Source organism: Doryrhamphus excisus, linkage group LG8 (genome assembly GCF_037039965.1).
Source record: "Doryrhamphus excisus strain RoL-2023G ecotype Guam linkage group LG8, RoL_Dexc_Guam_v1.1, whole genome shotgun sequence".
NCBI classification, from domain to species: Eukaryota; Metazoa; Chordata; class Actinopteri; order Syngnathiformes; family Syngnathidae; genus Doryrhamphus; species Doryrhamphus excisus.
The window spans coordinates 19426301-19444932 of NC_136364.1; the positions used below are offsets into that span (position 1 = coordinate 19426301).

The 18632-nt window shown below is 39.7% G+C and overlaps 1 protein-coding gene across 12 annotated transcripts in view; it reads right to left on the minus strand.

The window, feature by feature from the left end:
• The window catches only part of gria4a (glutamate receptor, ionotropic, AMPA 4a), a 120367-nt gene extending 101945 nt beyond the window's left edge, over positions 1-18422 (minus strand). For all 12 annotated transcript variants that reach the window (XR_013628010.1, XR_013628011.1, XM_058080676.2 and 9 more), the window contains exons 1-2: positions 18052-18422; positions 12485-12643 (exon numbers count right to left, since the gene is read on the minus strand). Coding sequence is in view for 10 of the 12 variants with exons in the window: in XM_058080676.2 (XP_057936659.2) it covers positions 12485-12643; positions 18052-18145 (253 nt within the window). In the remaining 2 variants the exon portion in view is untranslated. The remainder of the gene's footprint in view (positions 1-12484; positions 12644-18051) is intronic.
• Between the last annotated feature and the right edge of the window lie 210 nt (positions 18423-18632).

Consider the following 18632-nt stretch of genomic DNA (forward strand, 5'->3'; position numbering starts at 1 on the left):
TTATTAATATGAGTTTCAGAGCAGCTGTAAGCACCAGAACCATTTCCTCAAATCTGCGACAAAGCTTTTGGGTCATTATAACTTCATCTTACAATATTCCGAACAATATGTGATATCGATGTTAAATCAATCATCACGCCATCAATCATGACTTTCTGTCTCTGGGCTGAGTCCTCGCTGAGTCTTCTCATAACACCGTTGCTGCTTTCATTAGCATCACAACATGCATGTTGACAAACAGATCTGTCATTTTGAGTGTAGGCATGAGACGTGATGAGAGGCAAACGATTTTCACCAGAATAAGATAATTATGCAAGCAAATTATTCATTTCATCAGCATAAATTATTCATGCCTTTAATGAAACCCTAACTGGAGAATGTAACTCAGACAGAAGCAATGTACATACAGTATGTTCGAGTCCGAGTGGTTAGAATGTTGGTCACTAGATCGGGAAGATCTGGGTTTGAATTCCGTGCATCTCTGTGTGAAGTTTGCATGTTCTCCCCGTGCATGCGTGGGTTTTCTCGGGTACTCCGGTTTCCTCCCACATTCCAAAAACATGCTAGGTTAATTGGCGACCCCAAATTGTCCATAGGTATGAATGTGAGTGTGAATGGTTGTTTGTCTATATGTGCCCTGTGATTGGCTGGCGACCAGTGCAGGGTGTACCCCGCCAAAATAAGCTGGGATAGGCTCCAGCACACTCCTTGTCAATATTCCGGTTAAGGTCAATATTCCAGTTTCCAGTTACATGCAAACTCCACACAGAGATGGTCGAGGGTGGAATTGAACCCTGGTCTCCTAGCTGTGAGGTCTGCGTGCTAACCACTAGACCTCCGTGCTGCCCTCATTTATTTCAACTTTGGTTAATTTGTTTTCTGAAATGTTCAAGTATTTTGCATTTCCCAGCCACCAGAGAAATTATTCCTTGTAGTTCACCAGTGGGCGAATTCACACTGAGAACAGCGTCAAGAGCGAGCGTCTAAGTAAAGCGTCTTATCCTGAACAAACGCCTACCTGTGGAAAAACAAACACCTGTCATCAGATGACTCACATGATCAACTGAGACAGAGGTGTCCTGATGGCTGCAAAGTATACGTATAATATGATATCATTTCAAAACAGTCCGGTTTAGCAGCAACTTAGTGTATAGTCTGTCAAAGAAGCATAATATGTGCTGGAGCCTATCCCAGCAGAGTCTCCATTTAATATTAACATGTATTATTTAAGTGTATAAATAAGGTAGCTGCTATAAAACTGTCAATAAAACACAGTGATAATGCTGAAAGTAGGAAGTCGCTTGCCTGCTGTTGGCAGTCTCTGTATGTGAGTTGAGTTGTGATTGACAGGTGATCACTTAGCAACTAACATTAGTGGCTAACAATATCAGTTGACCTCACTGCGTCTTTTCAGCTGCCATTTGTTGATCGTTTTATTTACACATTCCTATGGATAATAATGAGATTTTGAGATTTTTGAGTCTTATTTCTCACACAAATTTGAGCTCGAGTCCAAATTTCAAGACTTTTCTGCATTTCAATTCCGAGAGACCATTATAAATCATAACTGACAACAAAATAAATGAAATAAAATCTACTTCTAGTCTTACATTTTGGACTACAAAAGTCTTTTTTTTTTTTATTCCTGGGTGATTTTGTGGTTTTAAAACCCTTTTGACAGCGAACTGATTGCTGTGTTGTCTGCCGGCAGATCTTCTAATGAAAGCGTCGAGTCAAACTAAGAAGCGGTCTCTTTTTTTTTTTTTTATTGGAGCACTAAATGAAATCAGATAAACAACAGCAAACGCGCAGCTTCAAGAAGCCTCTGTCTAATAATATTACTTTCTGGGTGCTCATTTGTGCTGAGGCTACAATAACATGATTTGACAAAGTGATTCTTCGGGGAACACTTAACACTCGGCCAGTGAGCCACCTCGCGTATGCGAACACTCACACAAGAACACCATTAAGCATGTAGTTGTTACCGCAAATGAAAAGGATGGGAAACATTTGAAACGGATGCTTGGTAGAGGTACTGACATGCAATCCGAAAATGTTCTATAGCATAGTTTCTCATGTCATAGGTTCTATTATAGTTTTAAAAATAGACACACACTACAAAAGAATGTCAATTTTTAAATCATATGAAATTGACAAATTTTATGCCCATTTCATTGATTCTCGCAAAGGTTTGCTTGTGGATCAAAAACCCACATTCTAGATACACACACACACACAAAATACATCCACCAAATTGCCATGCACAGCAGCTCATGAATGTTGATGCATGTAAGTAATGTCCGCAGTAGTGTTATTAAACAGTGAATCATGGCAACATTTGAAATAATTATTTCATTTAAAAAAGGCATAAATTGAGGAATTTGTCTGCATGAATGTAAGTTGTAAAATAGCAGAGGGATTATTTAATTTAAAAGAAACAATAAACAATAACCACTCGCCAAGGTGCTGCCCTGTTATTATGATTTATATTAAAATAACTCCTTATTTCTAAAATCACAAATACTTCAACTTGCTGATATAGTTCATCTTCAAACAGCTAAAATAATGCATAAGGCTAAAAATAACCAATTATCTAAAAATGTCATCCAATACTTCTCTACAAGAGAGGAGAAATATGATCTCAGGGAAGAACTACATTTGAAACACTTCTATGCTAGGACTACGTTAAAAAGCCATAGCATTTCAGTATGTGGAATCAAACTATGGAATGGATTGAGTAAGACCCTCAAACAATGCACAACGATGAGCCAATTCAAGAAACAATACAAGCAGTTGATGTTTGCTAAATACAAGGATGAAGAGTCTTGAACCAGTCATGATGTGCTATATATATCACTATATTGACATTTACTATGGTACCCATTATGGCATTGGATGCTCATATCACCTCCTACTTTGGGTACGTGACAAAAATAAAAAAAATATTTTTTTTTTTATTAAATTATATTTTGAAAGCAGGAAGTGAACAAATGTAACAGTTACTGATTGTAAAATTACCCGATGGAGGGGTAGCATTTAATAAGCTTTGCTTCTTCCTACTCCTTTTGGACATGTGGAACTGTGAACTGATTATGGGATGCACTCAATTGTAATCTGATGCATGTTCAAATGAAATAAAACCATTACCATTACCATTACCATTACCATTACGATCAATCATTTGTATATAATATTGACACATCGTTAATGGTTGTGGGAAACACGTGATTTAGGGGTGAGACCCGACCCTGTATTGTTTCACAAAAGGCACATATAGAGAAAAAACGACTCTCACTGACATATACGTAGATATTAAACAAAAACCAATCCTGAGCTGGCTGCATGAAACGAAGCCAAGAATTTCTACACAATCCATGTATAGCACATCATATTTTAACCATACTACCGGTACTCAACCCTTAAACTGCAGGTTTGAATGAAACTAGTGGAGCCTTTAAAAAACTGTAAATATGAGGAATTAAACAAATAAGTAGTGGCCAACCTCACAACCTGACCAGTTTGATATTTGCCACTTCTGTGTTTAAGTAACATGAATAAAAGCGGTCTTGCCGCAAATAAATCTCCTCGCCTTGCCAGGTTTTCAGATATTATTTCACTCTATTTCCCCTGTGTAGCCATTAAGAAGACATATAACCATACAAAACGTCAGCAATAAAGATGATCGTACAGCAGGCTTTGCAGAGCGACTCAAATCATCTGCACGATGACTGACCCATTAAATGGGAGGGCTGAGTTGAAAAGAACCGTGGCGGGATGTTGTATTGCCAATATATGGGAACGGTTTAGGCTTGACTTATAGACATGGATGCTATGAATAGTTTTCTGCAGGCTCAGCTTATTGCAAATATTTTTTTTTTAATTCAGAAATTCAAAATGACGACTGGGATGCCTTGCCCGACAGTTTCAGTAATGTTTTGAATCATCAAAATACAGGAAGATACTGTAAGTACGCGATGTTATGTACGTGTTCTTGCATGATCACAGCATGTATATTAAACAAGTTTTTTTTATAGGGCTTCACAGTCAAAATACGTGTGTCCCAATGATATGCATTGTTAGCTAGCTCATATTAATTTGTTTTCTGGGGTTATAATGCACAGAAAAGGGAAAGAGATATGCATTCATGTTTCACATAAGGATTGTCCTGTAATGATGTAACAACACAAATCTGTTACACTGGTCTACAAATTTTTGGACTCGATCTGCTCCTCAGATAAAAGTGACTAAATCCCATTTACTCATTTAGTTTACCCATCACTTACTTCTCCACAGTTCAATGGCAACAAATCTAGATGGGAATGTGTCTTCAGTGACATAGTATTGCAACCAAGGGCTTTGTAGGACTTCACGAGATTTGTCACCAGCTGCTTATAATTATCTGCCTTGTACTGTAGCTTCCAAAAAGAATACTAGAATACTTAGTTTTTGCAAAAGCTCATGAAATTTCTTTACATGCATGCATTTTGTTTTGGAAGTTTTGTTGTAGACCAGTGTTATTCCTCAAATATTACAGTTTCCACCTTTTTGAATCTTTAAGGCCGACACACTTATGACCCATGAAGTAATTTTTTCAAAGGGTATATGGTGTATATTTTGGTAAAAATAACAATGCACTGCATCCTTTTATTAGAGCAACTGCGGATTGTTCAATGTCTCATTGTTAGTGTTTCACTACATCAATACTACATCAGCTGTTTTATTGGTAGTGTCTCCTGACTGTTTTCACAAAACCCCCTTTTTGTTGCTCGATACAAATGCGTGAAGCAAAGATCCCCGTCCTTTTCCACATTTTCAAAAGAGGAGAATGAATATATGCTGTACATCATGGGCAAATTACTCATATTTGTTGCTCCACGCAACTGTCTTTCACATTACACATACACTGTACACATAATGTTAACTTCCCTCCCAGAGGTTAAAAAAATCCTGACCTGCACTGTACATTATAGTGTACACCACCAACAATAGTTATGAAATATAGATTGTGTGGACTCGTTTGGAGGATAAATGTGCGGGAACATTATGTTGGTTATCTCTCTGTGATTGCTCCCACCCAAGAACTTACAGATTGCATCTAAATCAGGCAGACTGACTCACACCAAATTATAAAGATGCAATTAAAGTCAATTTACAATGTTCGGTTGAAGCTATTACCTTCATCTGTTTGTGTATGCGTGTGTGTGTGTTTGTGTGTGCTTGCTAATTATGATAACACAACAGCCACCACTATTCTTTGGTGAGGCTTGGAGAGGCCTATTTGATTGGAACCTCTAAAGTCGCACACACTCTAGGATGCTAGCTGTCCATTAACATTAAATAAACTAACATTAAAATCCAGTCTTTAATGACAGAAGTGTAATGTCACAGAAAAAAGTCAAATAAAGTCAAAGGGACCTATTATCCTTTTTCCACTTTTCTGACCTATAAATGTAGTTATAATGTTGTATTCTTGTTTTAAATGATGCCAAAATTTCAGATAATGAGGTTTGCGCATTTGGAAGTAAGCCCTGAAAAAAGTTTGGGATGGATCAAAATGGTCAGTTTCAGAAGGCGTGGTAAAACTGCCCCTTTGTGATGTCACAGAAGAGCAGACTTCCTTATATGGGCATGGCTGTAATCCAGATAAGATGTCTACCCTCCTCCAAGCTCTGCTTCCCCCTGCACTTGCCCAAGCTTTCCTTCTTTGTTTACGTTGCTAGCAATGGCTCGTATGGAAAAGCCATATTTATTTACAATTACAAGTGGGTGGAGTTCCTGATTCCCTACCAGCAAAAGAAATGCGTTTTTGTGCCATTATGCAGCTGGACTAGCCAACAAACTTGCTGAAGCCCGATGCCTTTCCAACATTACTTAGTCATGTGGAAGAGTCAGAAGAGCAAGCAGTAAGTCACAGTTTATCAGCGACCCGACTGTGACAAAAGCGCTTGTCTGTGTAGCATTATATAGTGTGCATACAGGAAGTGGGTTTGCTAATAGCTGTTTCTACCCAGGTTTTTTAAACACTCGTAGTCCTGCAAAACACATTGGACATTACTGATGTTGTAGAAACGCTAAAATGCTATTGCTACTTACCATTGAGAGATGTCTTGAAGTAACCTCTTTTCTTGAGAAACCTCACCTGTCAAGTCTCTACTTCCGGATCGGATTCGGGATACCGTTTATCAACTTCTATCGAGTTGTGTTCGGCAGCTAGTGAAACAAATCGCAAGTTCTTATAAGCACTCGGGGGTGTCGCCCAACCATAGCAGGACTACATTAAAACAGAGCGTTTTCACGAAAAGCACAAAATCCCAAGAAATACAGAAGACCGAGAAAGCGAAAAGTCACACAATGTAAAGTGACTATGCTTTCAATGCCAATGAAATTTCCAGTGTATAATATTTTCTTTTCTTTTGGAAAATATAAGATGGTCATTTGGAATAGTATTAATTAAATACATAAACACATTCAGTGATCATATTTTTACTAAACTGGGCTCTTGTGAGAGACAATGAAGTCACCCAAGGTGTGAAGTTTCCCCCCCCATGTGTCAAATTCACCGCAGGGTGCTCACCTTGAGACAACATAATAAAGTAATAATGATTGACAAGTTGGAAACATTTATTGTGACTGTGATACTGATTATACTGTATGTATTGCTACACAATTTGAAAGCGTAATCATATCTAAATGCTAATTGTGTCTTTTAAGCAGACGGACACCTCCCTGAAACTTCCACTGCTGTTACGTTGTAAACATAATCAGTTGAGTGTCAATCAAGCTTGTAATGTAATCTGTCGGTCGATAATACATAAACAGTATTGATTTCAATGATTCTCAATGGCGCAGCTGAAAAGAAGACAAATGAGACTATGGATCACTGCAATGGTTAACCACCCAAACCACAACATACGACTGCTGTGGCTTCAGAGAACCATGATCTTTAGTATTAGACCACAAATCATTTCAAATGGAGGAATACCCAAACATAACAAGGACTGCTTCTTACCAGCCTTTACTGCATCATTGGTAGCACAAATCATGCGTAAGCACCTCTTTGTTACAAATCCTCTCCTCTTCGTCTGTTGCTTCTCTATCCCTAATTCACCTCATCGCTTTCTGTCCAGACTGATTCTTTCCTCCACTGCTCATGCACAGTCACGCTCTCACTTGATTACTGAGCGGTTTGAACACACCCTATACATTTCAATATGGGATGCACACACAACACTATTTCCGGAATTAACAAGGAGCAAAAAGCTAAAGAGATTCTTGTGCACCTTTGAGAATTAAGACACAATATGTCAGTCAACTAAAACACGTCAAAAACCTACACTGTATATACAGTATATGAATATGTGCGCAGTAAAGATGGAGATAAGATAACAGCAGGGAATATGCAGAATTAATGTGTGACAATAGAAGCAGAACATATTTTTTTATGATCCCTTCACGCTCCCTGCATACCAGAAAAGAGAAGGCCTGGTCAAGGTCAGTGAAAGAATTCCCTATTCTAATTCAGTAGCATTGCTCGCCACCCGGAGCAAGAGCCATGGATTAATTTAGAGATCCATTCACCACACCCGTGCTGAGGGAGCGGCACCACGTGATGAAACTAAAAGAGTAGAAAAAGAGGGAAAGCAATGAGATGGAAAAAGAGGAGGACAATGGAGAGAGAGAGTTGGTAGCAAGGAGACAACAAATACTGTAGGTGAAAGAGGGAGAAGGGATTTTGCTTGCTTCAGTGCGAGGCGGTTCATATAGAAGAGTTTCATTTTTCAGACGCTCCTCCCCTTATGGGCCACCAGGAGCAACAGTGTGTGTGTATGTGTGTGTGTGTTAGAAAGAGAGCATAGAATGGAAGAACACACCCAATTTTGAGGACATTTAAGTCTTGGGATACAAACTTATTAAACAATGAAAACAATTACATCAACAATGCACAACGATGAGAGAATTCAAGAAACGATACAAGCAGTTGATGTTTGCTAACCAGTCATGATGTGCTATATGTATCACTATATTGACACTTACTATGGTACCCATTATGGCATTGGATGCTCATATCACCTCATACTTCGATACGTGACAAAAAAATAATTAAATTATATTAGGAAAGCAGGAAGTGAACAAATGTAACAGTTACTGATTGTAAAAGTACCAGATGGAGGGGTAGGATTTTTGCTTCTTCCTACTCCTTTTGGACATGTGGAACTGTGAACTGATTATGGGATGCACTCAATTGTAATCTGATGCATGTTCTAATGAAATAAAACCATTACCATTACTAACCCTAACCCTAACCCTAACCCTAACCCCCTAACCCCCTAACCCTAACCTCCTAACCCTAACCCCCTAACCCTAACCTCCTAACCCTAGCCCTAACCCTAACCCTAACTCTAACCCCCTAACCCTAACCCCCTAACCCTACTCTAACCCTAACCCCCTAACCCTAACCCTAACCCTAACCCCCTAACCCTAACCTCCTAACCCTAGCCCTAACCCTAACCCTAACTCTAACCCCCTAACCCTAACCCCCTAACCCTACTCTAACCCTAACCCCCTAACCCTAACCCTAACCCCCTAACCCTAACCCTAGCCCTAGCCCTAGCCCTAGCCCTCGCCCTAGCCCTAGCCCTAGCCCTAGCCCTAGCCCTAACTCTAACCCTACCCTAACCCTAACCCCCTAACCCCCTAACCCTAACCCTAACTCTAACTCTAACCCTACCCTACCCTACCCTACCCTACCCTACCCTAACCCTAACCCTACCCTAACCCCGTAACCCTAGCCCTAACCCTAACCCTAACCCTAACCCTAACCCTAACCCTACCCCCCTAACCCTAACCCCTAACCCTTAACCCTAACCCTAACCCTAACCCTAACCACCTACCCCTACCCCTACCCCTACCCCTACCCCTACCCCTACCCCTACCCCTACCCCTACCCTAACCCTAACCCTAACCCATTACCATTACATGATCCATCTTGTTGTCTATGTCTGATTGCATTGTAAAGTTGTAAGCATCAGGATGGGGCTGCATGGTGGGCGTCTCCCAACCTGAGGGTTTTTCGGGTTTGATCCTCCATCCTAAACGAGTCAAAGCATGCTTGAGCAAGACACTGAATGCCCAGTTTCTCCTGAGGCTGCGTCATCAGTAGGTAAACGTGATAACTGTGTCAAGGCGCTTGAGTACCTTGAAGGTAGAAAAGCGCCATACAAGTGAAAGCTCATTCACCATTTTATGGTTTTACCCACAACATATCTACACAAGAATGCCTCTAATTTGTAATCCTGGACGTAAGCACTAATTCATAAGATAAGTGGTATTTCACGTCAGTTGACAGTCATTCCACTTCAGGGACAGTTCCCACCCACTATGATTACAAGATTGATTGCAGCATTGTTGTCATAAAAGTATAAAAGTCCTTGTTCTTTAAAATGTGACACATGAATCATAGATCCAGAAAGAAATTAGACCACATTATTAATATTCTGCAACTGTCATCCTCTTCTGTGACTATATTTAAATGATCTGACCTCACATGTTTTTATTCATTGTCATCTTTCACACATATTCAATGGAGCTGAATGATGCAAAACACTGTCTAAGACAACCCAGGAAGACACATTTACACGGCTGCAGCTTTGTGCATATTATTTTATTATATGCGATTCCCCTGAAATTCACCTAGTAATGCTTGCTTTCCTGCTTTGGTGTCTATCTTTGAACAGAATAGAACATTTCTGCAGGTTTGATCAACATTTGATTGTGCAACATGAATGGATGGCCACTAGAGGATTTGAACAAGAGAAGAATTAGAAAGCAAGCTTGGGCAGGAACTGGTACTGGCTAGTTCAATGGTGGTGCACAAGGCTTGGTAAAAAAAAAAGAAAATTCCAATTCCAATTCACCGATTTATACAATGAGCAAACATTTTTGGGCAAGGATAATTAATTAAATAATTACAAATCATAAAGAATAATAAAGGACATCTTCATCCTAGAGCAGTGGTCAGCAACCCACGGCTCCAGAGCTGCATGTGGCACTTCAGCTTCTTTGTTGTGGCTCCCTTTGTAATGCTATATAATAGGTATTTTTTTTTCACACCTGAATGGGGAAAATACGCATCTTTGTAATGAGTTTTGAATCAAGTCTGACTTTCTGTGAGACCCTATACTAGCAAGAGTACTTCATCAACTCCGCTTTTTCTCCTTTGGGCTATTTTAATACCCCAAAATTACACAAATAGTTAAAAAAAAAAATCCATCTTGGTTTCTTAGACAAAATGGTGTCATCAGCAGAGTTGAGCAGATAAGACAACATATGCGATATTTACAAGCACACACTGGTATGCAATTGGCTGCCTCCCGCTGAGACTTAGTACCTGGATCTGAATGTAAATTCAATGATATTTTCTATAATTCGGCAAAATATCGCATTCTCCTTTCAATTATTTTCAACTGCAACCTTCCCACAGCAAAGAGCAAACAAGAACAGTCAACTTTCTCAGACAAGCACATAATGAGAAACACCTCAGCACCTCAGTCGTTTAGACCAGGGGTCTCAAACACGCGGCCCGCGGGCCAAATGTGGCCCGCAGGACACTAGTTTGAGGCCCCTGCCTTCATATGAAAGTTTAATGTTAGTGCGGCCCGCGCAAGTTTGATATGGATGCTGTATGGTATCATGTACCCAGAAAAAATTATTACGTTTGATTAATGTTCATGTTAAAGGTTAAATAACTGTTAATAGTTATCCTCCCTATCTGTGTGGAAGTGGTAAGTTTTTGGCTATTTAAGTTTAAAGGAAATAACTTGAAGGCTACCGTTTAGGTCGCTAGCTCTCAAATTTGCGAGTTAGCATGTGTCTCAAGACCCTGCAGTTGCGCAATATGTTGTAAATAAAAAGAGTATAAATGTGACTATAGTCGTGTTTTGTCATGTCTACAGGGCTCTAATAATGCTTTGTTCATTTTAATCTGAAAAAAATAATTTGTCTACCCACCAACTATATGTGGTTTCTTTAGTTTTTATTATTTGCCGTTTTATTATTATTATTATATTTATTTATTTATTACTGATTGATTGATTTTCTTTATTCTTGATTTGTTTATTTATTTTTCATCTTATTTTGTGTAGAAAAATAAAAAGTAAGATATTTGAGAACAGTGGAATGTTTTATCAGAGCTTTTCTTGTAGAAAATCGGAACCAAAGCGAAGTTTTTAAATTTTTTTCATTTTTAATAAATGTGTTTTTTTGGGTGGGGGGAACCTGATGCGACCCAGTCTCACCCAGACCCTAGCTCCAGTGGCCCCCAAGTAAATTGAGTTTGGGACCCCTGGTATAGAGCTTTGAGGTGTTCAATTTACACGTTTAGACCCAATATTACTCACCAGCGGCAGGGCTGGTTCTTTACTGGTATATCTAATGGTATAACTAACTGGTATATCTTTAAATCCCATTGGAGTTTCTCATGTGATGTTGCTTCAACTATACTTGATGAGGTTGTTCGTATGAAACTTCCCCAGTTCTGTGCCATCATGGCAAACCTGTGCATGACACGTTTTGCACTCGGCTGCAACATCTTTTTCATATTTTGATGACAAATATCGCCACAATGCTGACATTACTTTGTTAATACAGTAGCAGATGTTGTTGTTGCTCTCGGCTGCTGTTGGATAAAAGTGCTGGGGTGCTTAGTTTTCACAGGGGAAAGAAACCATCACTCACACTCACATTCACAGCAACGGACAATTAATAGCGTACAATTAATCTGGCTTTGCTAGGAAATATCAATACCCAGAAAAAACCAAAGCAAGCATAGGGAGAACATGCAGACTATATAATGAGGGGGCCAAGTTAAGACTTAAAACCACCTGGCTAAGGCTAACCACACTGAAATAAAACAGCAGGTGAATCTTTTTTTGTTGTCACGCTTGACACTGGTCACTTGTACTTAAACGGGCAGAATTTGTCAAACACAATCAATGAAAAAAAAGCCTCTGCATGCCAATCGTAGCCGCTATTGAATAGCAAACCGGAGTCTGATAGCGTCTTGCCCTTCACACACAGAGCCAACAGGAAGGAAGTGAATATCACAGGAAGTGATATACTCACACGCAGCAGCATTGTCTGCGGAGCCTGATTTCAAAACTGCTTAAATTGCTGCAATTAAGATACTAAAATTGCTGCATCGAGCCTTTCTTTTACACTTTAAACCCTTTGTGTGCTGTTAAGATTGGCGCCGTTTAATCCAATGTACATTCAAATCAAATTATTAGCAATTTTAGAGCACATATGAGACATTAATATTCACATATCCAGCCTTGCACATGGACAAAAATGCTCCAAAAACAGCATGAAAAAGTTAAGTATAAACATTATGTTTCTCAACTGAATATCTAATCTGTATTAATTATAAAATGCATATTAAAATAACCCACTTTTGTTGTTCCAAAAGTGAAGACGCCGAAATACTTACATGCATTAGTGACTGCGAAGCTGTTGGCCGTCTCTATGTTGTCCACATGCGGGACCAGGTTAAAGGGAGCCTCCGTGGCATTAGGGCTGGTGTTGTGAAGGAAGATAGCTAGTCGAAACGCTGTGTACTCCTGATCAGTATTCCTAATGAACAGCCCGCCTATAGGAAGAGAGACAAAGGGAAAGGTGAGGGAGAGAAGGGAAAAGAGGTTGGGTGGCACGGGGGCATGAAGCGGAATGTGAGCAAAGAAAGATTGATGAGGAGGTTGGGGTGAAATACAAAAAAGGGAGGGAAAGACAGAGAATAAAACTAAAATCTTTATTACCATTTGTCAGGAACGTATTATTCATCTTTCTGCACACACACACATAATCATGAAAGAAAATCCATGGAATGCCAGCGCCGCACTGTTTCACGATGAAATCAGACGAACAGAGCGCCATGTAAGGGGGCGGGAAGACCCAGTCGGACGGAGGTCAGCAGTCAAAAAGATAATGAGATTGAGAAAACAGAGGAAGGCTAGATCACAAAAATGTCAAGCGCATACGAGAAGAGCATAGGCTACGCACAAAGAAAAGATGACAATGTGGATACAAAGTGTCAGTTGGCCTTTTAAAATGAGACTCTCATATCCCGTCTGAAAAATGAAAACAGGATAAGAGATAAGGCAAAACCGAGAAGACGGCAAAGTTAAAAAAAAAAAAGAAAAAAAGAGAGCAACAATTGATCTGGGAGACAGGCAATTGAAGTATCAATGACTGTGAAGAGCAGAGCATCACCTCAGATCCATGCAAAGAAAAGCTTTTACAAATTCACAAGGAGTCCCAGAGAGGCTTCTTTTATTAACTAAGCCGCAGACATTGTAATATAACGCTAACAACTATGCTAATGAAGTGAAAATGAATAGAATATGACATTAAGTGGCAGAATAAGTAAACACATGTGCACAAAAACATGTTTAAACCGGTCTTGTTATAGAACAGACTTCATAGTTGTAAGGATTCAATTTGAGGGTGTTCAATTTTGAGGGTTCAAATAACAGCCAAAGAGGAGAAAATTAATAATATTTGTAAATTGATCCCCATCATTTCGCCAATAACAGCTTGGTGGAGGATTTTTGTTTTTTCCCACCAAGAATCCATCCAAAAACTGCTTGATTGGCTTGAGATCAGGGTGGTTCTATGCAAGTTATTTGTGTACTGGTGCGCAGTTATGCTGGAATTTTTTTTTTTTTTTTTTTTTAAACTAAACTGTTCCGAAAGACCTTAGTGGGCGAAGAAGTAAGATTTGGGGAGAAAACAGGGTTTTTTGTTCAAAGATATGCGTCCTAATACCTTCCATATTACTATATTACTATCATACACTATGTCAGGCAGACTTATCTGAAACATCTGTAGGTTAAATAAAAGGCAAATAAAGTAAAATTAAAAGCATTTTTTTTCATATAATGCCATTGTTTTTGTTTGTTTTTCATTTGCTGCCATGAATTGGATTGGTGAGCATCGCGCTTTCATCGCACAACAAGCGTTCCGTTTGCACTTCAATCTTGGCAGACGTGATCCCGTACCAGCTCGAAACGCAAACGCCATTTTTTTATGGGTTCCTACTTCAGAGCTACTGGATTTGCATTGAAACAAAAATCAACCGGCCGACCTCGCACCGCTAGAACTGATGTAATTTTTGGTTATGGTAATGGTTTTATTTCATTTGAACATGCATCAGATTACAATTGAATGCATCCCATAATCAGTTCACAGTTCCACATGTCCAAAAGGAGTAGGAAGAAGCAAAGCTTATTAAATCCTACCCCTCCATCTGGTACTTTTACAATCAGTAACTGTTACATTTGTTCACTTCCTGCTTTCCTAATATAATTTAAAGTTTTTATTTTTTATTTTTTAGTAACTTACATTTGTTCACTTCCTGCTTTCCTAATATAATTAATTTTTTTTTACATTATTTACATTTTTTTAAATTTTTGTCACCTACCCAAGTACGAGGTGATATGACCATCCAATGACATAATGGGCACCATAGTAAGTGGTACCCTCCATCTGGTACTTTTACAATCAGTAACTGTTACATTTGTTCACTTCCTGCTTTCCATAATATAGTTTAAGTTTTTTTTTGTTTGTTTTTTTGTTTTGTTTTTTAATAGTGCACCTCCTACCGAAGAGGCTTAAAACATAAGCAGAATGGCATTATATGTACTTTTAAAAAATAAAAACATTTTGTTTCTTTACTTTATTTGCCTTTTATTTAACCTACAAATGTGTTAGGTCATTTTGCCTGACCCTGTATATATATTACTTACCCCGAGATCACTTCACTTGTGTTTCTTGGTTTTAACTGTTATGATACAAAGTGATTTAACGGTAAAGGTCAAAAGATGGGAGCGGAGAGAGAGAATTTGAGAGCGAGGACATATTATACGGTAAAGTGTGTGTCTTAGTCATGCTAGAATAGTTCATTTTCTTCACTTTCGATGTGTCTCAGATAAATAATGTTGAGATTGTACATATTTTACACAAGTGTAATGTTAGCAGAAGGTAGAACCAGGAAAGAAATGAGGTACACCTTGGACTTGTTACTAGTCAGTCATAATTCATTGACACCTATGGACAATTTAGAGTCTGTAACCTAACATGGATGTTTTTCACTGTGGGTGCCACATTCTCTAATCGCTTGGTTGTAGTGTGACCCCAGGATGCAAGGACATGGTGGCAAATCTGCTACACAAGGTCATGGATTAGAGGGTTAGTGACCTAACCCGTTATACAAAATGTCAGGATCGGACAATGTCAATCACAAAATGTAGTCATGAAAAAATCCCAACCGTTAATCTTCAAGTTTTTGAAGATTTAATGAGAAGTGATGACTCTGTGATAGTTAATGGTTTTCCACCAGGCTCCACCCACTACGTGTAATGACACATCAATCATCTGTTTAATCTGTTTAATGTGCGATGTATAATTATGAAAGGGATTCACTAAATTAACTTAAGAGTGTGCTTTTGTATAATACGTAGTTTAGTTGTCACTTCCTGTCACCACAAGAAGGCACTGCTACTGATGGAGGAAGTGACATATGGATTTCTTCAGGGCGTCATATACATCACACTCACCAATTATTGTTAGAAGCATTGCATGTTGTCTTAATCATACGTACCAATTATAATGAAGATCTGACCTTGTGGAGCTGAATTATTCACATTTATTTTATTCGAACAGCAACTCCAGAAGCAAAACATCAAAGTTTGTTGCCATGCCCCGCCCACATCTTATGGACCAAACTGAAATGCTTTGAAATTTAATATCCATCACTTATCTGATCTTGCAAAATTTGTGAAATTTGTGCAAAAAAAAGTGTTTATGCATGGCCCTCAAAAATGGAGGAAAGTCGCAGAATAAAAAACAACATATATTTTGAAAACAAAGGCTAATAAAGGCTTGGTCACAGGAAAAAAACAACAATAGTTACTAATCATAATCATAACCAAGTGCGCTCCGCAGCTCCCTCTAACAAGAATAAGATAATGGATTCAGCACCAGACAGGAAACATGTGTTGTAAAATAAAACCACAGAACAGGACATAAGGCAGAAACAGAAATAAACCAAACCAAAAAAGTCCAATCTGTGATACCACCCAAACGACTCCTGTCTGGACCTGCCTCCTCTTTTAGCGGATAAATAGATCGGATCTTGCAGCAGGCACTCAGACTACAGCTGTCCTATCTAGTCTGACTGGTGTGTGAACCAACTGATGAAGCCTGCTCAGATGAGAGGCAAAACACAACCTGAACAATCCTGTTGTGATGGAGTGAATGCACATAGAATATAATAACCTGGATGAATGACAATATTCACAGGCATATCATTTTTTGATTTTTTTGTGACACATTGGACATGTATGATATCACACAAATCCTCGGAATATCACAGACACAATAGACACACACGTGAGGGTGCACTTATATTGTCCTTTTTATTTGGTTTCTGCAGGTTTTTTATGAATTCTATTAAAAAAAGATGGGTCACACTCACTTCAATCATAAGATGAAGAATGTGAGGAAAGAAGATGAGAGATCTTTAGAGTGGATGTTTCTCCTCTTGTCCACTAAGTTAACAAATAGTGTTTATTCATTTATTCATTTTTTACTGCTTATCCTCACGAGGGTTGCAAGGCATGCTGGAGCCTATCCCAGCTGTCTTCAGGCGAGAGACAGGGTACACCCTGGACTGGTGGCCAGCCAATCACAGGGCACATATAGACAAACAACCATTCACACTCACATTCATAACTAAGGACAATTTGGAGTCGCTAATTAACCTAGCATGTTTTTGGAATGTGGGAGGAAACCGGAGAAAACCCACACATGCACGGGGAGAACATGCAAACTCCACACAGAGATGCCCGAGAGTAGAATTGAACTCAGGTCTCCTAGCTGTGAGGCCTGCGCACTAACCACTCATCCACCATGTAGCCCGGGATAATGTTTAATGTTGTTTTTTTTTTATATATATATTTTACCATAGTTAAAACGCTTATTTTTCATAGTCCAAAAGTATAAACAGATGTTAGTGTGAATGGTTGTTTGTCTACAATTGCCCTGTGATTGACTGGCGACTACTCTTGGGTGTACATTGCCTCTCAGTCAGCTGGGATAGACTCCAGCTCCCTGAATGAATAAATGAATGAATGAACAAAATTGGATGTTGACCTTAGCGGCACCGCTACAGACCTCAAATAAAAGTCATGTTTGATGTATGTAAACGTCTCCTTACGTGAACTATAGCAGAGAAGCAAACAAAAAGGTCATGTGAACATGACACTTAACTCCCAGCAGCAGCGCCACATGTGAACTCGTGTGGGCGACTATTCCACATGCATAAAAACACATCATAAGAAGCAACATAAGCCATCTAATGTAAGTGATTGTAAAGGATCAGTTCCCAAACCTACTGGCTGTGTGAGCACATCCAATACCATAATGCATATTCCATATCCGTGTATGTGCCTGCTGCTCACAAAGCAGTACAAATATGTCTATGTGCTCGCGGATGCCAGACAGGAAAAAAAATATATTTAGCACATTAAGTTTATGGCATCTGTAGGCAGACAGAGTCAAGGAGCTGAATCTCATTATAGGACCTCCCAACTGCCCCCCACAAGGAGTGATGCAGTGCATTCATTATCGCACACTTCACTGCGTGCGTGTGCGCGCCACTGAGGAGGAAGGATGTTATTTGCAAGGACCAGCCACATTTGGCAAACTTTATCACTTGTTTGTACTTTGTAAGGAATCGAGGGTTTGTCTTTCTTTCAAGGGGGAGGCACACAGTAAGGGAGGAAGGGTGCAGAGAAAGGGAGGGAGAGCGAGGAAGGATGCTGCAGTGTCTAAACACATCAAGGCTGAAGAAGGGAAACCTTATTAAACAAACACCCACACAATTAAACACTTAGCACGCATGTGAACATGACACGGAGGGAGTGAGTTAATTAAAAGAACCGTTCATGCGCGCTTGTATAATATTGACATTTGTGCGTAAAAAGCTCCCCAACTCACCGATCTGTACTGAGCTGGGGAACGCTCCTGTCGCCAACCCCCAGAGGACGGAACACAAGCCCAGAAAGTGCCAAGAGAAAATATTAATCCTCATTTTTCTTTACTTGGGTCCCTTCAGAAAGTGTTGAGAGACATTGAGAGGGACGAAGAGGGGAAAAAGACGTCAGAAAAAAAAAGAGAGGATAAATGTTTCCCTCCCGTGTACAGTGTATATAGTCCAAGGTGGTATTCCTATTCCATGGTGGACTTCTTGTAGTTCTTGCCCCCCTGCATGCACCGTCCGCTGTGGAGAGAGAGATGCGTGTCCGGTGCGCATGGAAGGGCAGAGGCGGGAAGAAGGAGTGGGGAAAGTCGTTGCAAGATTGGCGAGCTTTGAGAGCAGACTGCATGGAGGAACTGGACATGCGCGCCCACCTCCTCCTCCTCCTCCCCCCCCCCCCCCCTCCCTCTTCCTCGCTCTCTCCCTTCCTGTCTCCCACACACCCTCCCATCCATCCATCCACACCACACACGCACTTTCACTGTGAATTCAGTGTTCATATAGAAAGGCGTGGATTGCGTTCGTCACCTTTACGCACCTC